At 32.8% G+C, this 21,578-nt stretch overlaps 1 protein-coding gene across 25 annotated transcripts in view; it reads left to right on the forward strand.

Annotated features, from left to right (window-relative positions):
- The window catches only part of LOC127856000 (RNA-binding motif, single-stranded-interacting protein 2-like), a 247,648-nt gene that overhangs the window by 194,209 nt on the left and 31,861 nt on the right, over positions 1-21,578 (forward strand). For 23 of the 25 annotated variants that reach the window (XM_052391948.1, XM_052391950.1, XM_052391951.1 and 20 more), the window contains 2 exons: positions 7,662-7,816; positions 15,731-15,789. In XM_052391948.1, the coding sequence (XP_052247908.1) occupies positions 7,662-7,816; positions 15,731-15,789 (214 nt within the window). Of the gene's footprint in view, positions 1-3,257; positions 3,330-4,663; positions 4,819-7,661; positions 7,817-15,730; positions 15,790-21,578 lie in introns of those variants that run through there. The other 2 variants (XM_052391957.1, XM_052391963.1) reach the window with 2 other exon arrangements.

The raw sequence follows: 21,578 nt of genomic DNA on the forward strand, positions 1-21,578 counted from the left end.
ATTAAAATTTTGTAAAAAGAATGAACATTATACATTTAAATAAGTGCACACACATGTTTATTTGCATGTGTGTTCTTTTCGAAATAAATGAAAAGTATTCACAAATTATTTTGATCTGTTCATTATGTAACAGGTTAGAAAATTGCTAGAAAACCATAAAGTTTCATCTGGAATTTCATTTAATTTGATTATATTTAAATGATTGTTGCTAACTTTAACCCTTTGCATGCTGGGAAATTTGTCGTCTGCTTAAATGTCGTCTGCTGAATTTCTAAAATTAGCATTTTCTTCGATTTTTTTTCAAAGAATACTATCAGAATAGCAAACAGTTTGGATCCTGATGAGACGCCACGTTCTGTGGCGTCTCATCTGGATTCAAACTGTTTGCAAAGGCCTTTAAAATTCAGCTCCAGCGCTTTAAGGGTTAAATATTCAAACAGGACTTTACCCACTCATGCTGGTATTTACAGACACTTGGCAGATGATGTTCTGCTTGCGATATAGGAGACAGTTTTTACGCTACTTAAATAAATTATTTTAAACAGGCAACCTGATCAAACCGGAAACTATTGCATGTGACTTTCCTAATGCAAAGTATCTTATGTAGAGATATTGAATGTTCAATCGCTGCATTAACTTATAATTTGGCATAATTAAGGCAAAATGGCGCTTCGATTGAAATTCATGAAACCGATGTAAAATGTCAAAATTATGTTCTTAAATTACTGTGAACAATTAACTGTCGTACAGTGACATTCACTTGTGAATTAGTCATTTGGGCATAGCTTTTAAATCGGAAACAACCTCTTATTTGGTTGTCGTAGTTAAAACTTCAGTGCAGGAGAAACACAAACCACCATGTTTGGTACTTTCATTGTAAAATAAGAGTTATTTAATTACTTAATTCTGCATATTGAAGCAATTAATTAGTTTGAATTTTGATTTATTTAATGCACATCAGTTTTAAAATGATGTTTAAAATACCAACCTGTAAGTTTCACATTTTTGTTGCTACCCTTTTTGTTCTTAGCTTGATGTGTGGAAATTTTTACTTGAACATTTATCACATTTTTATCATAAAACCAATTGAATATGTTGAGTCAATAATGGCGACCAAAACTGTGCAGCAGGAAATCATCAAATGCACACACACACACAAAACCTGTTAGATAAAAAAACATGATGTCTATAAATCTGTTAAGTTATAAGTTCCTGTTGTTTTATTCTTTCCATAGCAATCATTTCCTTTATCATCCACTAAAAAAGCCGAAGGCTATACAATCAACAACAACAATGACAATGTATTTGAAACATTTGCGCTGATTTTTGCATTGATTTCAAGTTAAAAGCGTCCCAAAAACTGATTTCGGGCCGAAAATGTCCCATCAACGATAGGTCAAAAAGATAGCTATTTTGAAAATGTCAGAGAAAAATCATAATACTCTGGTCAGTAATGGCTTAACATTTTAGTATTCCTTTTTATCCCATCATCAGACCTGCATTGTCGAAATAAACCACTGTGGAATAAATTTTCCTCTATTTCGGCACTGCTAAAATATAGCTGTCACGCGCGGCGGAGAATGGTCATATTACTCGGAATCAACTATAAAGTAATCATTTTTAGTAAAATCGAATCAGATTCAACAAAACAAACAATTTGATACCAAGATGTAATATATTTTTAACACATAATGCAACTCAAAAAGCAAAAAAACATTATTTACAAATATTAAGTGCGCGTACTCGTGACGTCATTATTAACACGTCATACGACACAATGCATGTTCTTTCACGCTAAAGCTGATGTTGTTAAGTGTGTTTTTTTTCATTATTTCTTAAAAATAGGGGACATAGAGGTATGATAAACAGAAAAACAGGTTAGCTACTGATCTTTTTGTAATGCATTAGGCTCGGCACAATTAAAATAATGTTTGCTTAAAATAACTTTGGGATTTTCCGTGTAGTTTGATTTTCCTTTTCCTTTTTTTTTAAGAAATAATTTACGACCTAAGAAAATTGATGGGATAAATCGAATACTAGGTCGGTGCCGAATAAAGTAAAGTTTATTTTGCTCGGCACAAAAATCTGAACCACTCGCCAAGGCTCGTGGTTCAGATTTTCTAAGCCTCGCAAAATAAACTTTGCTTTATTCGGCACTGACCTAGTATTCTCTATATCATCTATATGAGTCTTTCCCCGGAAAAACGGGGTTTAATGCAGGCGTGTAAATGGTGGTCCGATATAAGCCTGTGCAGTCAGCATATGCAAATTAGGAACTATAGTTTCTGCGTATACTTTAATTATTCTAAGACACTCCCTGTAAACGAAAAAAATACCATGAAAGGGGAAAGTAACTTGTCCCTGATTAAGCTTTCTTCAGCTTGTATATTGTGTACTTTTAATTTTCAAATTTGACCACGTCAACTAAGACTATTTTATCATGCAAAATAAATCTTTGCAAAGTATTTTTTTAAAAACATCAGTCATGTTAATTGAATGCATTCAACAAACGGTTTCCTAAGGACATGATTATCAGGACTTCCCCTGGCTCAATATTTTCTTGGGGGGAAATTGTAACCACTTTTGCAAAATTCTTCTTTATTTTGCTCTTTTATGGGTCAGTTTATGTTAAAAAAGTTTTAGACAAAATTGACCTTTATTTAGGCAAATTTTAATTTGTAGCTATTGACTTTTGTGGAAAATGGCAGATTTAGCCCCGATTATTGTTGTCTCCTGATTGACACTGATATTGTACTCTAGGCAACAAACATTAAACAAGAATAGCCACTATTAAAAAATACAAAAGGACCTTACCTAACAAAACATCAACTACAGTCGGATAAGTATACGGATAAGTATACGGCCTCCATTCTATGTTGCCTTGAATGCAAGTCCATTAATTAAAAGGGTGTTTCGAAATGTCCCGTTATTGTTTGTTTGGAGTCCCTGAGGCAAAACGGTGTCAAATTTGGAGGCAGACTGAGCTGGTAGTAAAAAATGGTTGCTGTCAAACAGTATTGTTGCCCAGCATAATGTGGTGGTTTGTAACATTTAGACATTTATTGTGAATCTAGACCTGTCAGAGAGAGGTTTTGATTATAAAAGTGTGCTTTTGTTTTCGCCTCAAAATTTTGTAGTTTATGACTTTTTTTCGGTAGGATATTTAATTTGTTGTTGTTGTAGTTTTTTCGTTGCAATAATACAAACGGATTACAGGATTTTGTTATTTATGATTTGAGAATTGTGCGGAATATTTCTTTAATTGAAGGGAAAATTCATTAATTATACTGTGCAGAGTTATGGAGAATCTACTGTGGGACATGCTAATGGTAAGAAAAATGTCTACCGTGTTCCAGGGGCTAGTTTCACCTAAGTATTTGAATTTATTTAAGTCACATTTCGAGTTCACATAATCAGTAAATAGAAGTATATATACAAATGTATGTATGAAATTTCGTTTTCAGTATGTGTTTTTTTCATGAATATTAACTTGATATGAATATAAATGGTATATGATTGTAGAGTAAAATGTAACGTCACTTAAATTTCTGTAGATGGCGATTTATATAAAGACGCAAAGAGTGGTTTATAATATTCATAAAACAAATACCTAGGAAGAGTTACTATTTTTTAGCCTTTAAAAAACTGTATTTCTTTATATCTTCTCCAACCTTATGGCTGGAAAATTATGAACATGTACATAAAACTGTATCATTTTCACTGTCACACTTGTTACATTTTGGACCTAGTTTTAAGAAGTTGAGTCTCGTTCTGTGGCGTCTCATCTGGATCCAAACTGTTTGCAAAGGCCTTCACAACTCGGTTCCCGCACTGTAAGGGTTAAAGTACTGAAAAATGCAAAGCGTGTACTATTTTAATGTCTATCAGTTCTTTCAACCATAGCATGTCAGATGTTTCATAGATATTAGCATGTTATCTTGAAAGAGCATGCTAGCACTTTACTTTGATGCTGGTTTTTTAGAGGGTTGTTTTTACGGTTCTGCAATTGCGTGTAGTGAATGTGTAAATGTTTGTGGCATTAAAGACTTTTTGTTCGCTGTCAAGCTTATCAAGACAAACTATGGAAAAACACACAAACAAATGTAAGCTTGAAAAATGTATCCACTGCCACACACAAATTATAACTTTCAGAGCTATAATCACTGTCTAGTTTAAATAAATAACAGTACCAATTAACAAATGCATCAAGACAACAAAAGTTTTAAGTAAAACTCCAACTATGATACAAGATTGTATCAAAATTATTTTTTTTAAACAACTGTTGTTGTGTTTTTTTTTAAATTATTTTAAATGGTGCACTATGAAATTACGGTCGAAATTGTATATAGATGCACTCTAAAATTACATTGAAAAATTGTAACTAGATGCACTTAAAAATTACATTGAAAAATTGTAACTACATGTTGATGCACTCTAAAAATACATTCAAAAATCGTAAATAGATGCTCTCTAAAATTACACTTTAAAATCATAACTAGATGCACTGTGAAATTACATTCACAAATGGTAGCTAAATGCACTCTTAAATCAAACATTTAAAATCCTAATTCCAGGGAAAACCCGAAGTCCCTAAACAGGCCTGGACTCTTTGCCAGTTAGCTTGTTCAAGTTGATTCATAACAGAGTGAGAGAGAGATAGAGAAACATTGCTATTGGGTTGGGGCTACATGTTGTATTTTATGCAGTCATTGCTCACAGTTATTAATAACTCATGTGATTCTGGTGAAGCACTTGTGGGTTGTTACTTGTTAGTTTTGGATGTAGAGTAATATTGTTGGATTTAGTACAGAATTTCAGGTACTTGGGTGTTATGTAGTGTTCTGTTGTTGTTGTTTTGTTGCCATTTTGTTTGCAAATTTCTTTAATATTGTTGTTATGTGGTTCATTTTTACGTGTCTTTTTATGCACATGTTCACTGTTGTTTCAGTGTTTCAGATTGAAACCCGTCTCAGATTAATTAATGACCCAAATATTGAATTTTAAGTTTTTGTTTTGACGTATGTGCCTTACATACAAGGTTTGAGTGAAGTAGATGCCCATTTTCTTGACTTGAATAAACGTGTCTTAGCTGTCAAGTACATGGTCAAAGTTATGTAGGTAATAAATAAATTTAGATAAGACTGAAATAAACCTGAAATGTATGTCTCCATTTGAGTGGTCACATGTTGACAGCAGTAAATGTAGGCAGTAAAAAGAGACGACGTCTTGACTATTAATAAAAATTTTATGGGCAAAATATTGAAAAGTTTAAAAGCAAGTGACAGAAATGTGGGTGGGGGTCAAAATTTAAAATATAGATCCTGGTGTCCTCCAATATATAATTGTAAATCAGTTAGTGTGGAGTTATACAACTATTGATTTTTATGCTTGTTCTAATATGTTAATTTGTCATTAAGTAGTGTTTGATGAATGTGCAACATCCCAATTTGACTACACCACTGCACGGCCGTTAAACACGCGCGCCACCTCTTTTTTGAGATGCATTAATAAATGAGCCAATGCAACTTCCGAGGTGGCGCTCGGGCCCGGATGTTTTGAAATTTAACGGATAAGTTAACAGGGTGATTAGGTTTAATATGATTTTCAAGACATTTCGCAGTATTTTAACAAATCGGCCAATGTAGTGCGATTCAGCGATTATAAATTCATCTAAAAATGTACAGAAACATTCAATCACAACCCATTTGGAAACGTGCGGACAATTATAAGTTGTGGCATGGTAGAATTCGTAAATGCAAATCGATGTCTTTTGCCTGTGTGACGAGCAAATTCCCTGCCAATTAAATCGCCCATTACATAAAACGATTGCTTTGAACCTGTACAAGTTAGTGCGTGCACAAAAACGTCGGCTTCTAGCCGATCTAATAGACAAATATATATTTTTCAAAAAGAGATGGAGCCAATGCCAAGGAGGTGGCGCTCAGATTAGGAGGTGGCGCCAATGCACATTTATAGCTAATTTGAAGTGAACTATTTTATGCTATGGTTTCTCAAAGACCTATAGATTACAATTGTAATCTATAGGTCTTTGGGTTTCTATTACGCTTACAGAACTTACATTATTTACAGAGTAGGAGGTGGCGCCAATGCACATTTATAGCTATTTAACAGTGACACATTTTATGTTAGGGTTTCTATTATGTTTACAGGACTACTATTCTATTTTGTAAGTTGACTACTTCAGCACATTTGAGTCGCGTGCGTTTTAATTAGAAAAAATAGTTTTCTAATGATGTATTGATGGTTTTAAACGATCGTCTTTGTAAGATAACAACATTTAACATGATTTATACAAATATGTTAACGGAAAAAGACCGAGCTATCTTCATTTTTTGGAGTTAATAGTTGGGAAAAACAACATAACTGAGCCTAATTAAGATGTGTTGACCTTGGTCTTTTAGTAAATTAAGCATTTGGATTAACGGCCACAAATCATAGTTTCAAGAAGAAGTGTTATCTTATACTTATTTCGTGAACTTTCATACTGTAAACAAATATTGATGTCGATGAATTATTTTGATAATATTGAACATTAAGTTATTGGTTTGATTGAGTATTACAAATTGTTGGTATACACCGTACAATAAGTTTCATTTATGTTGGTGACTTCTTAATTGAGTTGATCACTTATATATTTAAAAAAACTACATTATATTTATTACATATTGAGTTTATGTTCTGTAAATATTTGGGCCTTTGTATGTACGTTGAAAAATAAATTTAATATAACAAATATCATTATCCATCAAATCTACGTCATGTGATAATGTCATTGCGATACGACTGTTAATTGATAACATCCTGCATTGGCGCCACCTCCTATCATTAGCGCCACCTCCTAAGCATTGGCTCCATCTCTTTTGGAAAACTGCAAAATTATCTACTACGTCGGCAAGAAGCCAATATTTTTGTGCATGCAGCATCTAATGTATGTTGTACGCAATCGTTTGATGCTGTTGGCTATTTAATTGGATGGATATTTTCTCATCACGCATGAAAAACTCATCGAAATGCTTTTTAAACTCCACCATGCCACAGCTTATAAAGGTTCTCACGTTTTTAAATGGGTTGAGAATGCACGTGTCTGAACATTTTTAGACGACTCAATCTTCGCTGAATCGCACTACATTGCCCGATTTTAAAAAATACTGCGAAATATGTTGTACAAACATATTTAACCTAATCACCCTGTAGAGTTGTCCACGAAATTTCAAAACATCCGGGCCTGAGCGCCACCTCGGAAGTTGCATTGGCTCATTTATTAATGCATCGCAAAAAAGAGGTGGCGCGCGTGATTAACGGCCGTGCACTGATGTATTTTTTATTGCTATTATCTTTCATATTTAGCTGGGCTTGCTCTCTTTTTGCGAAATTATCGGAAAAAATTATAAAAACCACTCTCATTTTTGCTGTTGTATGATGTTTTATGAAGAAAAAGATGTAGAAAAATGTCTTTTGTTTTAGCTTAATTTGTTAAGTCTCTTTGTACTTGATACTTTTATCTTATTTTTTATTTGCATACTTGACTCTCTTATCTTTATCAGTCATTTCTTTGCAGACGTATTTTGTACTTTTGTACTTTATCCTTTTATCTCATCTGCCTTTTTCATGTTTGACACTTGTCTCTTGTGTCTTTGCAGACGTATACCCCGCGCAGTATGCCTGCCGCAAGTCCAAACACGTCCCAGTCGAGCGCCGGCAGCCAGTCCGGGGACCAGCTCAGCAAGACCAACCTCTACATCCGGGGATTGAACCCCAACACTACCGACAAAGATCTGGTCAACTTATGCACTCCGTAAGTACATTTCTGTTACGTTATCGACAAAGATCTGGTCAATTTATGCACTCTGTTTGTACATTTCTGTTACCGAACACTATCGACAAAAATCTGGTCAATTTATGCACTCCGTAAGAACATTTCTGTTACCGAACGTTATCAACAAAGATCTGGTAAACTTATGCACTCTGTATGTACATTTCTGTTACCAAACACTATCGACAAAGATCTGGTCAATTTATGCACTCCCTTGGTACATTTCTTGGATATTGTTTATTCATGTTATTTTGCTGTGGGCCGAAAATGTGCAGTAATTAAATGTGATAAAATTATCCTGTTCAAGACCAACCTCCATGATTGTACAATCTTGCCAATTTATGCTCTTCGTAAGAACAGTGCTGACTTCATTATAAGGCGGACATGACTTTTGTATTAATTCGACCTTATTTTGCATTGAACATATTAATAGATGGGGTAAAAAGAATATCCACACATTTGTATGCCCCCCTTCGAAGAAGAGGGGGTATATTGTTTTGCTCATGTCGGTCTGTATGTCCGTCCACCAGATGGTTTCCGGATGATAACTCAAGAACGCTTAGGTCTAGGATCATGAAACTTCATAGGTACATTGATCATGACTCGAAGATGACCCATATTGATTTTGAGGTCACTAGGTCAAAGGTCAAGGTCATGGTGACCCGAAATAGTAAAATGGTTTCCGGATGATAACTCAAGAACGCTTATGCCTAGGATCATGAAACTTTATAGGTACATTGATCATGACTCGCAGATGACCCCAATTGACTTTCAGGTCACTAGGTCAAAGGTCATGGTGACTTGACACAGTAAAATGGTTTCCGGATGATAACACAAGAAAGCTTACGCCTAGGATCATGAAACTTCATAGGTATATTGATCATGACTGGCAGATGACCCCTATTGATTTTCAGGTCACTAGGTCAAAGGTCAAGGTCACAGAGCCAAAAAACATATTCACACAATGGCTGCCACTACAACTGACAGCCTATATGGGGGGCATGCATGTTTAACAAACAGCCCTTGTTTGGATAGAAGCAATTTGTTTTATTGTACTCTTGACAGAAAATCTGTAGTAGTAAATAGTGATAAAATTATGCTGTGCAGAAAAGCCTCTTTTTTAGTATGTGCATTTAATTTGTATGGACACCCTGTGGACATATCTATTTATAATAGATTTAGTAAAGTACTAGTTGGTGCTTTTGAGTAATTAAATATGTTTTACTTGAGTTCTGCAACTCTGAATTTTGCATTTGTATGAAATTGCTATAAATGTAACCTTTATGTTGATTTGGTATCAGTATTGCCAATTGGACTCCAAGCTGTAGAACTTCTTGCAGACTAATTTGCTTCTTTGAAAAATAAAATATGTTTCTGTCAGGAAACAGTGTCTGTTTGATGTCATAGTGGCATTAAAATATTGTGTTTTACAACCCACACTGCATCACCTGTTGAGGAAATGAATAAAAGATCATGCCCAACTATCACCATGTGTTCGACAGTTACTATCGCACCCTACTATCGCAGCTGGCTCCCAAAATATGTTACCCTACTATCTCTATGTCTTGCATGTGTGGAGTGGTGTTCTTAATCATAAAATAAATGTTTCAAGCCTATCGTTTGAATGAATCTCTCCTAAAATAAGTGATAACCGTGAACTTTAGTCTACCAGAGTCTGATATTATCTAATATAGAATTTATTTATCAAAGTCAGTATGAAAAGATTAGATGTGGATACAAATGATAGCCGGTCTGTTTATACAGAGAGCTTGGAGAGCTTTTGAACTCCATGATAGTAAGATTTTTTGCTAAGTCCACTTATCTTTTATGCGAAAAAATGGTTTGTCCGTTTGGGGCAAGTAAGATTTTCAAGAAATACTGTAATGTTCTTCATCCTTCTTGAGCCAATTTAAGCTAAATGGTATAGTGAATGTGAATTAAATATACCACCCTTGTGTTAATGGTTTTATTGTCGACTGTTATTTGAAAAAATATATTAAATCTGTATCTCATTACAATGTTAAAAATACTATAATGAATTTAAGTTTACCACCCTTGTGATAATGGTGTGATAGTTGACTTTAATTTGTAAAATATTTTAAAATGGTAATTTATAACAATGTGAAAACTTGCCTTGATTTAAAAAATAGTTATTTCTTTGTTGTCTTTGGCAGTATTAATCAACAGAAACTTGGAATACATTTCAAATTAAGCCATAGAGTCAGTTTAGGCCGTGTTCATGTAAAGTGCGCAACATATCTTTGCAAGAGACAGTACAATATATGGTACATAAGCTGGAAGTGACTAATATTTAATCCTGATCTATGTTAAATGCGCCAAACCTCGATATTGAAATAAACTATTAGTCATTCAATTTTGGCATGCTGTCTTGGTTAAAAATATTTGTGGAAATATGTTTTGAGATAATCATACGTAATTTTGTTTCATAACCGCTACCTATGTTGTTACTTGGGTTGGTAATTGCGTAAATTGTATGCTTGCCTGTTTAGTAAAAATTTGCTCTTTCAGTTTGTTCAGAAACTAGGCTGCATCAATGCTTTGCAGTATATTAGTATGCTAATTGAATAGAACAAATTGGGGCTTTGATTTGCAGCAAGTTGACTCAGAAGAGTTTAGCATTTAGGAACATAGGCCTCTGAATGTCATCATTTGCATAAGCAGTAGATATATGGAATATTATTGAGGTTGCATACTTTATATCACAACATAGTTTGAGTTTTTCTTTTGGTACATAATTCAGGACTGTTTATATGCCCTTAAAAAGATGAAACTGTGAACACCTGTGGCAGATGATCATGTGCATAACAAATCTAGGTCACTATAGGTTAAATTTTAAATTTTTGACAAACCTTGTTACTAATCTAGTGGCCACATCAATGAATCACTCACAATACATTTTTGTCAGAATGTTTATATTGACAACAGCTAGTCCAAGTTTGCATATGGTTCACTTGTGTCGAAAAAGAAGGTCACCAGGTCAAATTTTGGAAAACCCATTTTACCTCTTTGGAAGCCACTATTATAACTTAATCTTGATGAAACTTGGTCAAAATGTTTATCATTACTAAATCAAGGTCATGTTTGAATCTTGCTTAAGTGGAGGTAAAAACCTAGGTCAAGACTTCAACAATTGGTGTCCCTTGAACTCAGGTGAGCGCTGCTAGACCATTATTGCCCTCTTGTTTTTAAAGTTTGTCTATTTTTGGTTTTAGTCTAGACACATTGAATTGATGAAAGCATGCATCTGCATTTAGAAAGTACAGTCATGAAGTATTTAAGTTTATGAAGTTATGAAGAAATTTATTGTGTAATTATTTTGTAGGTACTGCCCTTTATTGGCAATGCCAAGGGTGTTTTATTATTATAATGATTTAGCTCATTTTAATTCTTTGAATATTTTGCACTACATAAGTCTTGTGTTTTCACATTAAAAGTATCTTTTATTTGGTTTTTAGATTAAAAGATATGTAAATTGTCATAAGTCATCAAGTACAAAAACCTTAAATTTTGTTGAAGGTCCATGTTTCAGAAAAGATTCCTGATGATTAATGTCAAAAGTCGATGCTAATGGACTCTAATGTATTGTATGCAATAAGAACTATGGATTCTTCTGTAGGCAAATTGACATTACCAATTTGTAAACTTATTTAGGAGAAATCCCTTCAAATGCTCTGTTTTGTCTTTCTGCTTAGTGGAATTTGAGGATGTGGGGTGCACAACTTCCTGTTCACAGCTCAGTTTTGAAACTACCCAGAATCCCTATTTAGACTGGCACTTCCTTTTTTTGATAAATGAGATTTTACAGGTATCTTCAGAAACATGATGGTTATCAAATTGGAATATGATTTTAGATGATAGTCATAATTATGATCTGGTCTGGTCTGATTTGCTCTGATAAGATGTTTAATATATGATGGCTCCATAATTTAGTTTTTTACCAGATGTAAAATGACATGCTCTGAACAGGTCGATATTAAGATTGATTGTAATGATAATATTGAAGATGAATAAAAGCATAAACATATCTTTTTAATGTTTGATAATTCTGCATGGCCACCAGGTAACATTAAAGAACTGTTGCAACACACCCCAAAAATATGGCTGAGAGATGACTAATCATGTTCATACATTTCCTTTTCCTAATTTGTAATCAAGGAACAAAATGGTTTGTTTGACTTTCGTAACAGCTTTCAAAGGAAAGTCCTTTAATCTGCAAAAAAATCAAATCACGTCAAAAATGGTCTCCCCAGCCAACCATTCAATTTATTCGCTAACCTTTTATCAATTTATACAGACATCCATTTAGAAAAACAGATGTTGCTGTCTCAAATGATTTGCTCTCAATGTTTGCCTTGTTATTGATTCAAGCCCATGGTTTACTAAATTTGCAGCAAATATTCCTTATTTGGTGCTTTTTTCCTAATCTTTGTGGTTTTTAGTTCTCTTTGGTATTATAATATAGAATACATTTGGCGTGTTACAAAACACTTTGGTGCTGTTTCTTCTACAAACAAACCTAAGATGCCTGGAATTTTATGACGTTTCTTTCTAAGATGGTACATTGAAGCCATTATTTTGTGGTATACTTGAGTGTTCAGGCATAAGTGTGTACAACTTATATTTTGTTATGAAATTATTTAGTTAAAAGAATGACCTAAGTGCAGATATTAAATTACTGTCTCATTCATTTTACTGCAAGATATTTCAGAACAAATTTTCCTCAAAATGTTTTCATAAGCTATTAACAAAATTTGGTTGAACGTTTTTGATCTTGGTATAAATATCTAGAGTATTTATTATGAATGAAAGAAAAATAAATCGTTCAATGTCCCATACAAATGGATCAATATGAATCCTTTGCAGAGTAATGGAGTGTCATCAATTGCATGGACCAGACATACTGACTGGGATCTGTTGTAGAAAATTACCTAATACAGATATGGCCTGTCAACATAATTGCTGGTTATCATTTAATATTGTACAAGTTTTTAGTGGAGATTAGCCTATTTGCTAAAATATTGTGCCTAACCCATCATATCTGGTATGTGACATAAATACCTCCTTTTGAAGAGTAGAGAAGAGGGTGGATTTCAGATGATTAAACTTCTATGCCAACAGATATCCCTTAGGGGTTAGAGATGTTAGATAGACTGGTGACAGGGTTTCACATTTGGTGTAAAGTCCCTAATCAAGTGGTTTTGATGTTGGGTTTAAGTCATGAAAATCTGGAAATTTAAGACACATAATAACATGTTTTCCTATCCCAAACTATTCTCATCCAACTCATGAATGGTTTCTTAAGCAAGTTAAATTTGAAATTGCTATGACTTATTTTATTTTGTGTATTTTTTTTATAGTATTTATTTAGTTCATTGTTTTATTTAAGAAAAAAGACTGTTAAGAGTGATATAATATCTTAAGCATCGTGACCAGTTATATTGAGTTACCTTAAAAGTCTAGTCTTAAATCTAAACTTTTTATGTCCCCCATCAGTATAGTGGGGGACATATTGTTTTTGTCCTGTCTGTTGGTTGGTTTGTGTGTTTGTTTGTTTGCTCCAACTTTAACATTTTGCCATAACTTTTGCAATATTGAAGGTAGCAACTTCATATTTGGCATGCATGTGTATCTCATGGAGCTGCACATTTTGAGTGGTGAAAGGTCAAGGTCACAAAGGTCAAATATATAGCTTCAAAGCGGCGCAGAAGGGGACATATTGTTTCTGACAAACACATATCTTGTTTTAAAGAATAAATTTCAAAATTATGACTGATATATTTCATTAATTTAACAACCAATTGCCTATAAGCCATATGAATACTATATTTGCAAGGTAATTGTCATGTAAATGCTGGTGAAAGAAAAACAATTGTCTGTAGTAAAGAATTTCAGTTTCAACTAGATTAGAAACTGAGACTGCATGGTATGACATAGGTTGACTCGGGTTTTTAACAGGTCTAAATATATGTACACATGTAAAATGCTATGTGCTTCCAAAATGCTCATCCAAGCCATATTTTATTATGCAGCACATTGAACACCTGTTCAAACCAATCTTTGGCTTCTTTGACAAATTGGATTTTTATCTAAATTTAATATTCATTACATTTACAAATGTTGGACTGTCGCTCATAATACATTGCGTGTAATACAATAATAATATACCTTTACAGAAAGCTACATATGTTGCTATACCTGTTGTATCCTTGATTTTAGTATTTCTTGATGCCTTATTGCACACGGTTATATTGCGTGAAGTCCTAAAAAATTATTACTTTAATTGTCGTCATGGTTAGTGAGCCAGTGGATTACTTATCCTACCTTTTGTGACCCATAAAAGTGTGACGATAATGAGGAGAATAATGACCGCATAAATATGGAAATAAAAAACTCTACATAATTGAGTAGAAGTTATATTCAGTAGTTACCATAGTTTTCATGTGACAACTATTGCTACTGAGGTTCATTGACATTTTGATGGTGTCATTAAACATACTTTCCATATTCATTTGAGGTATGAATTTGTTCACTGTACTAAATGGAGAATTTCGTTTTTGCCACGGTCCATTTGATTTGATTAATAAATGATGTATATTATATTGATTGTAACACTTTGATGTTTTACAAATCAAAGAAGGAGAGGTTTTATAACTTAAGTGGGATTTTTCTGTTATAGTGATAAAATTATATGTTGTTTTCTTTTTATTACATCACTACAGAGTGCTTGTTATAAAACAAAATAAAAAAGAAATCCCAGGCCAACATTTTATGCTTTGATGTGAGGTGGAAAAAAAATGTGATGAAAAGTAAATTAATTGCCTACAGTTACATTTGTATGAAGCTTCGGGTCATTTAGTTATTCAACCACATTTAAGAGACCTGAATAATGTACATTTATACATATAGGTAAAGTAGCTGATGTGAATATATAATCATTCATGCTGTCATCCACACACAAGTACAAAGATGCTATAGTTGATACAATCAGCTCTACTTAAAAGCCTGAGCAATTTCTAACTTGCTGTGGTTGGCAAAATACATATTTTATGCTAATATCATTTTTTTTAAACCAGTGAAATTTCAAAAAAGTTTTACTTTTTATTTTCTATAGAGGCAGCTACATGGTGGCTACATATCAATATGTCCGCATTTTAGTATTTATTATATGATGTTTATAAAAAAGAAATGAAGACAACTTAAAACTTTTGTTCTGAATCAAAAATTAAAGTTACAAAAATGTTGTGACATTCATTTAACACATACAGGTGTTATCTGGTCAAGCAACTTGTCAATTAAGTTTACACTCAACATTCCTTTTGTAAAGAAGCATTTGAGAAAGGAATTTCACAAGTTTAAGGACCAAAAGTTTATTGAATTCCGTTGTTGCACAGATTTCTACCTTTTGCTGATGTAACATTTCAAAATGGATTTCAAAGCAGATTTATTTCCCTTAGTTGATGCCTTTTACTAGACATTATGTTACCTCCCTTTTTGTTGATAGTACCATTTGCAATGTTTTTGCAGTTTATATTATACCTCAACAAAGTGGTATGTTAGAGTCTCTTTGAAAGTTTGTGGGTTAAATTTTCTGTTTGTTGATTGGTCGATTCACATATATGATATTAAGTTCATGGGGTTACTAACTAACTTATTTCTTAAGAACAAATGACTAAATTGAAACCTTAAAAATGTTATCGCTTTGAAGGGTGGACATGTCATCACTTTGAAGTATGTGCCAAATATCCACACATTCCACAGATATTTGCTCTAGGACAAAGCCATATTTTTGCCACAAGTGTTTGTCTTCCCTTTCTTTGTTAATTATATGTATATTGTAAAGAAGATATCTATATCGCTGTTGTTTTCTCTTTTCAGATATGGCAAAATAATTTCCACCAAGGCCATAGTGGACCAGACCACGAATAAATGCAAAGGTTAGTTCCTTTTCCCAAACAATTTGAACCAAACATTAGCATAACAATCCTTTTGCAGTCCATCAAAGTGGTGTGCTAATGAACATAAAGTGGGCTGTTGTCAGATGAATATTGCACAAATTAAAATCAATTAGGCTAAGGTTTTACCTTGAACAATGTTGCCCAATGTATTAAAATTTAAATTTAAAATGTGCAATTAAGGTTACCATAAATTCTATGAGTTTGATTTTATAATTTATCTTCATTTTGGTTTGTTTTATTCGTATGAAACATTTGTTATGGTATAATAGTGAAACATACTCATTTTTTTAGTTGTTGATGTTTGCAAGGAGACTTTAATAGTGTTTTTTAAGTCCACTTCCTACTCACTTGGGCGTTCACCCATTTTGTGGGCTTCACTGAACCCTAATAGCCGTAGAAAAGGTGTAATGTCCCCAAAATTAATTTTGGAGACATCAAGAGTTGATATCTATTGGTCTAAATTATTTTACATATACGTGTTAACAGGAATACTGATGTAAACATCTGGAAATGTATTTAATCTACACATTTAATTTAATCTTGAAACTTATCTGTTTGCACCTGTGGTATGTTCAGTAACAATATGATGATCTGACTTGTAATTACTTGCAGAAACTAAGAACGTTTTTGAACAAGTTTAATAAACACAGTCAATTTAATCATGCAAACATGCAGGATATTTTTATGGCTGTTATAAAATTTCAATTAAAACCATAGCAGTGTCTCCATATCCCAATATCTTGAGCTATTAGACCCTGTGTGGGCTATAAAATGCAGATTTGATGAAATAATAGTCTGAACATAATTTACATTTCCAATTGGCAAGAACGTCTAATTATGCTGTAAAAAAAACAACTTCATATTTATTCATTGAGCTTTCTTGAAATTATTGTCTTTGAAATAATATCTATCTTTAGTGCAATTTGTCCAGCTTGAACTATGACAAAGAATGTGTAACCAGTTGACAGTTATGTGTGCATGTGATGCTCAGAGAAAGTGTTTTAATAACAGGTAAAATCTGATGTTCAAGCTATACATTATAAATTTTAGGATGCTCTCAAGTCATTAATTAGTTTTGCCGATTGCAGAAACACACTATCTCATATTATACAAATGTAATATTTAAATCAATTTGGTGCATGAGGCAGATGATGTTTTGGAATATCTGTAAAATGAGCAACTTTTTTGTCCTTCCTTAACTCAGTTTGAAATTAATGTGGGGGGGGGTTAAATTAATGTGGGGGTAATTTGTAAAATATTTTATGAAACCACACCACTCTGTTATTTCTTCTCCACAATAACACATTGTTTCCAATCTTAACAAGTGAGAAGTAAGGACCCTTTTTAATGTGTTAAAAAAAGTTTTTTTTCAAGATTTGTAGCATAGTAAGATTCATTGTTAGAAAAAAAAGGTCTTGTGATTTTTTCTTTAGTAATTTTTGGTAAACTGATTTTACTAATAGATTACAAAAAGTTAAAAATATTTTTTAAGTCTTTTGTTCTAAAACAGCATTGCAATTATCAACAGTTAAAAAACTAATGTTTTCCAACAATTGTTTAAACCATTACTTATAGCTTATTTTACGCATCTTAAAATAGTGAGTGTTTTGAAAACTTGATTCCTATGATTTATATACGAGACAAGAGGCAATAAACTGTAAGGCATGTGTTACAAAGCGGGGATTTATTGTTCACTTGCCACAAGAACATACAAAACATGTGTATATTGGCAATACCTAATAGAATTGACACAGCCGCAGGTAATATAACACTACATGAAAACCTGTCACTGCTCTTTGTGACAATTTGCAGCATCTGTGTTAAATATATTGAACAACAATGCAATGGATTGTAATTGAATACAAGCAATTGCTGGCTTCAATATGTGCATGTGTATTCACACATTTAATAAGTTTGAATGTTATCCATTATGAAAATAGATGCTGAAAGAAAGAAATACAAGTTTTTAAACTAAACATTTTTAGATTATTATTGGATAAAAAAGTTAGTTACTTGCTTAAGCATAGAACAATAAAACAATGTCTTTATCCCAGTCAATGTTTGACTCTAAAAAATATTGAAAGATGAATTTGTAAACTGTCTGAAATTGACAGTTGTTTGTTCTCTGACATAAGACTTGCTTTGGAAATAAAGCTGTGAACATGCATAACACGCAGTTAATCACAATTTATTCATGGCACCTATATTAATTAAGAACTTTATATAGTTATACCTTGAACTTGTTATAAAGTTTTTCCAGTTACTGTAAACAAGCGTTTGCAAGTGAAAGAGAAAACAAATAAACACACAGCCTAGATATTATGGACATAATAAATATTTCATAAATCTCAAAAAAGAATGATGGCTTCAATTGCTTCATTAATATTTATCACAGAAACTTGATCACATGCTTTATGCATATTGATAAGTAATCATAGTAGAAGACAAAGATTTTTGTTCCTGGGAGAAATAAAAGCGACCATTTTCTTCCAAAAGTAATTCACTTGCTCACATAAGTATCTCTCCACTACATATTTGCTGGTCTTTAAGCTATTCCAACTTGAGCACCAGTTATTGGCAGGCAAAAACAAGTAGTTTTATCTCCTAAAACACCTTATGGGAATTGAGAAAGTGTTATGTACTGAATAAACCAAAATAATGTTTTGATTTTTGGACTTAAATTGTAGGGGAACGGTGAAATGTAAATAACCAGTAAAATTGTTTCGGATCCATTAAATCTGCACAATTGAGCATATGAATCCAAATATTAAATATCTTAACACTCTGACATGAAGTCTTGAATATTGTTTTACATTCCTTTTTGTCATATTTCCCCATGTCAGTGCTCATATCCATGACTCTTATGATCTAAATATAGAACAACAAACCCTTTGCATGCTGGGATATTTGTCGTCTGCTAAAATGTCGTCTGCTGAATTTCTAAAATTAGCATTTTCTTCAATTTTTATTCAAAGACCACTCAGAATAGCAAACAGTTTGGATCCTGATCAGACGCCATGTTTTGTGGCGTCTGATCTTGATCCAAAACTGTTTGCAAAGGCCTTTAAATTTTGGTTCCAGCGCTATAAGGGTTAAAAATGGTGTGCATTCATTCACCATTATCTTTTTCACAATGTGTTATGCCATTATATTATTCCATTAGACAGACTGTTGATAGCCCATTCATGTCTTTGAGAAATCTCTCCAGCAATTTCATTTTCCCTAGACAGTAGACAATAAAAAGAACCTTATAAAGATAACTTAGACATTGATTTGGTTCCATGTATTTGGAAGAATTAGTTTAAAGTGACCCTCAAAATAAGTACATAAAAGTCATTATATCTCCTGTGTTTATTGAAAATAATCGTCAAAGCAATCTGTTGTTATGTGCAACAGCATGGGATTTTTAACAAATGATAAATAAATGTGTTTGACTTTTTAATGTCTGACTTTTATTGTTGAATATACCTATTATTGTCTTTATTTGATTTTAAAATGTCTTTGCTCAGTTATTGTTAAAATTTGATTGTGTAAAAAAAGAGTTGTGTTAAGGTCACAATATACTAATTCCAAGCCTAATGTGAGTTAATGTAAAATCTTACTTTAATAAAAAATAAAGTCAACATTGTGCATGAAGGGACTAAACATACATTTTCTTAAAGAGCATTCTATGCTGGATGCGTTTAACTCTTTCAGTGCCGGAACCGAATTTTGAAGGCCTTTGCAAACAGTTTGCATCCAGATGAGATGCCACAGAACGTGGCGTCTCATCTGGATCCAAACTGTTTGCTATTCTGATAGTATTCTTTGGAAAAAAATTTTTGAAGAAAATGCTAATTTAAGAAATTCAGCAGACAACATTTTTGCAGACAACAAATTTCCCAGCATGCAAAGGGTTAAGAAATATAAAGGTATTTCAAATGATATGTATGAAAGAACTTGACAAAAGTCAAAGTTCTAGTTTTTTAAGGTTATTTTTGCTGGTTTTGATTGTAACTTGCCTTCGCGCAAGTTTTTAGTTGTTATTTCCGATCTTAAAATAATATAACTTTTTAATTAACATCAATTCTTTACCTGCACACTTTAGATAAAATAGCATAACCATTATCAATAACTGGAAACATGTCTTCAGGTGAATAAAGATGATCTGTTTAGACTAAAGAGTACAGCATTCACATCTCAATCATATAGTACACTGTAACCTTATATTGAGAGAAAATGAAACAATCAATAAATGACATAAGTAAAGTACACAGAGCCCTAGAGATGAAAACAATACTACAACATATAGGAACATAACAACAGGCTTTTGTTGCAGTAACAGAGGAAAATGTCTGCCATTAGTCATGAATATTCAGTTATCTTTATTAGCAGGGAACTCCAGTTTTGCATTCATATAAATGACAAAGATATATTATGCATGTTGTTTTTAATGGCATGAAAGAATGCCTGTTTTGCATTGAATGTAAAGATTTAGATAAATTACTGGGTGGAGTTTTTAATGAGCATTTTAGTTAAAACCAAGGGGGATTGGGGGGGGATACATATTTTATAGGAGTAATAAATGCTTTCAAGAAAGGTTTATCCGCATAGGTGGTCAAGGTTATACGATATTGATTAGACTAATTGCAGTTTTAGTCAATATTTGGTTTTCTATAGTAAACACAATGAATTCAAATCTTGAACTATTTTCTTTTTTTTTTTTTAAGTTTAATTATCTACTTTTACTGATGCTTATTGGATTGCCAGGCCCAGCTAGCTGAGATGGAACTCTGAGCTCTGGACTGTCTGTCTGTCTGAGTTTCCAAACTGCACGAGTTACAATCTTTGAGAAGCCACATTACAGGTCTCCATGGCAAAGTGGATATGATGTCAGCCTGGTGACTTGAAGGTCACGGGATCGATCCCAAATATGGGAGAGTTCAGATCTCCCTCAAAGTACTGGTTCCACCCAGGATATGGACCTGAAAGAAATTCAACAAGCCTTAGTAATTAAATGCTAGCGCACAAAATTAAAAGGTTTAAACTAAAGCCACACATCTTGTAGTGGGATAGGTCTTTTTTTTCTGTGGTCATTCTCTCCAGATTGTTGATGGATTGGTTTTATGACAAATGTTTACTTACTTGTTTTATTTGTTTTTGAGATGAGGGTAAGGATTGGGACTGAAATAAAAACTCAGTTTTAGAAGAAAAAAAATGTAAAAAAACAACGACATAAAATCATAATATTTGGCCAGTTTTTAGGTGTAGGAAGTTATGTGTTGTTAAATAACAATCTCAAATAACAAACTGGCAGTCTAACTTTAATATCAAAACTTTGTTGTACCAAATGTTGTTTGTCAGGTAGTATTTACACTTATTTCCTAGATGTTTTGCTACATAATTTTTCATGGATGATGCATTTTATCATCATAAAACACCACGGTGAATTTGTTTATGATTTTTATGGCCAATCTGAAAATTTATTGCCTGATCAACGATTATTTTGCCTTACAAGAAAATGCTATATTTTACGACTTACTATTTCTGCACAGTGAGTGGTTTCACAGGCAATCTGTTAAACAACTTTTTTCCATTTAAAGTTAACCATCATTTCACAGTTAGGTAGCTTTTAAAATGACATCGATAATATCAAGTAATATGAAAAACTCTGTATACGATTCACTGCACACTTAAGACTTAAATTATTTAAATTTGAATTGCCATTTTCCTATGAATATTTTTAAAGCGTATTCGTAGATAGGTGCCTATAATTTGTTTCAAAACTG

This window comes from Dreissena polymorpha, chromosome 13 (assembly GCF_020536995.1).
Source record: "Dreissena polymorpha isolate Duluth1 chromosome 13, UMN_Dpol_1.0, whole genome shotgun sequence".
NCBI lineage: Eukaryota > Metazoa > Mollusca > Bivalvia > Myida > Dreissenidae > Dreissena > Dreissena polymorpha.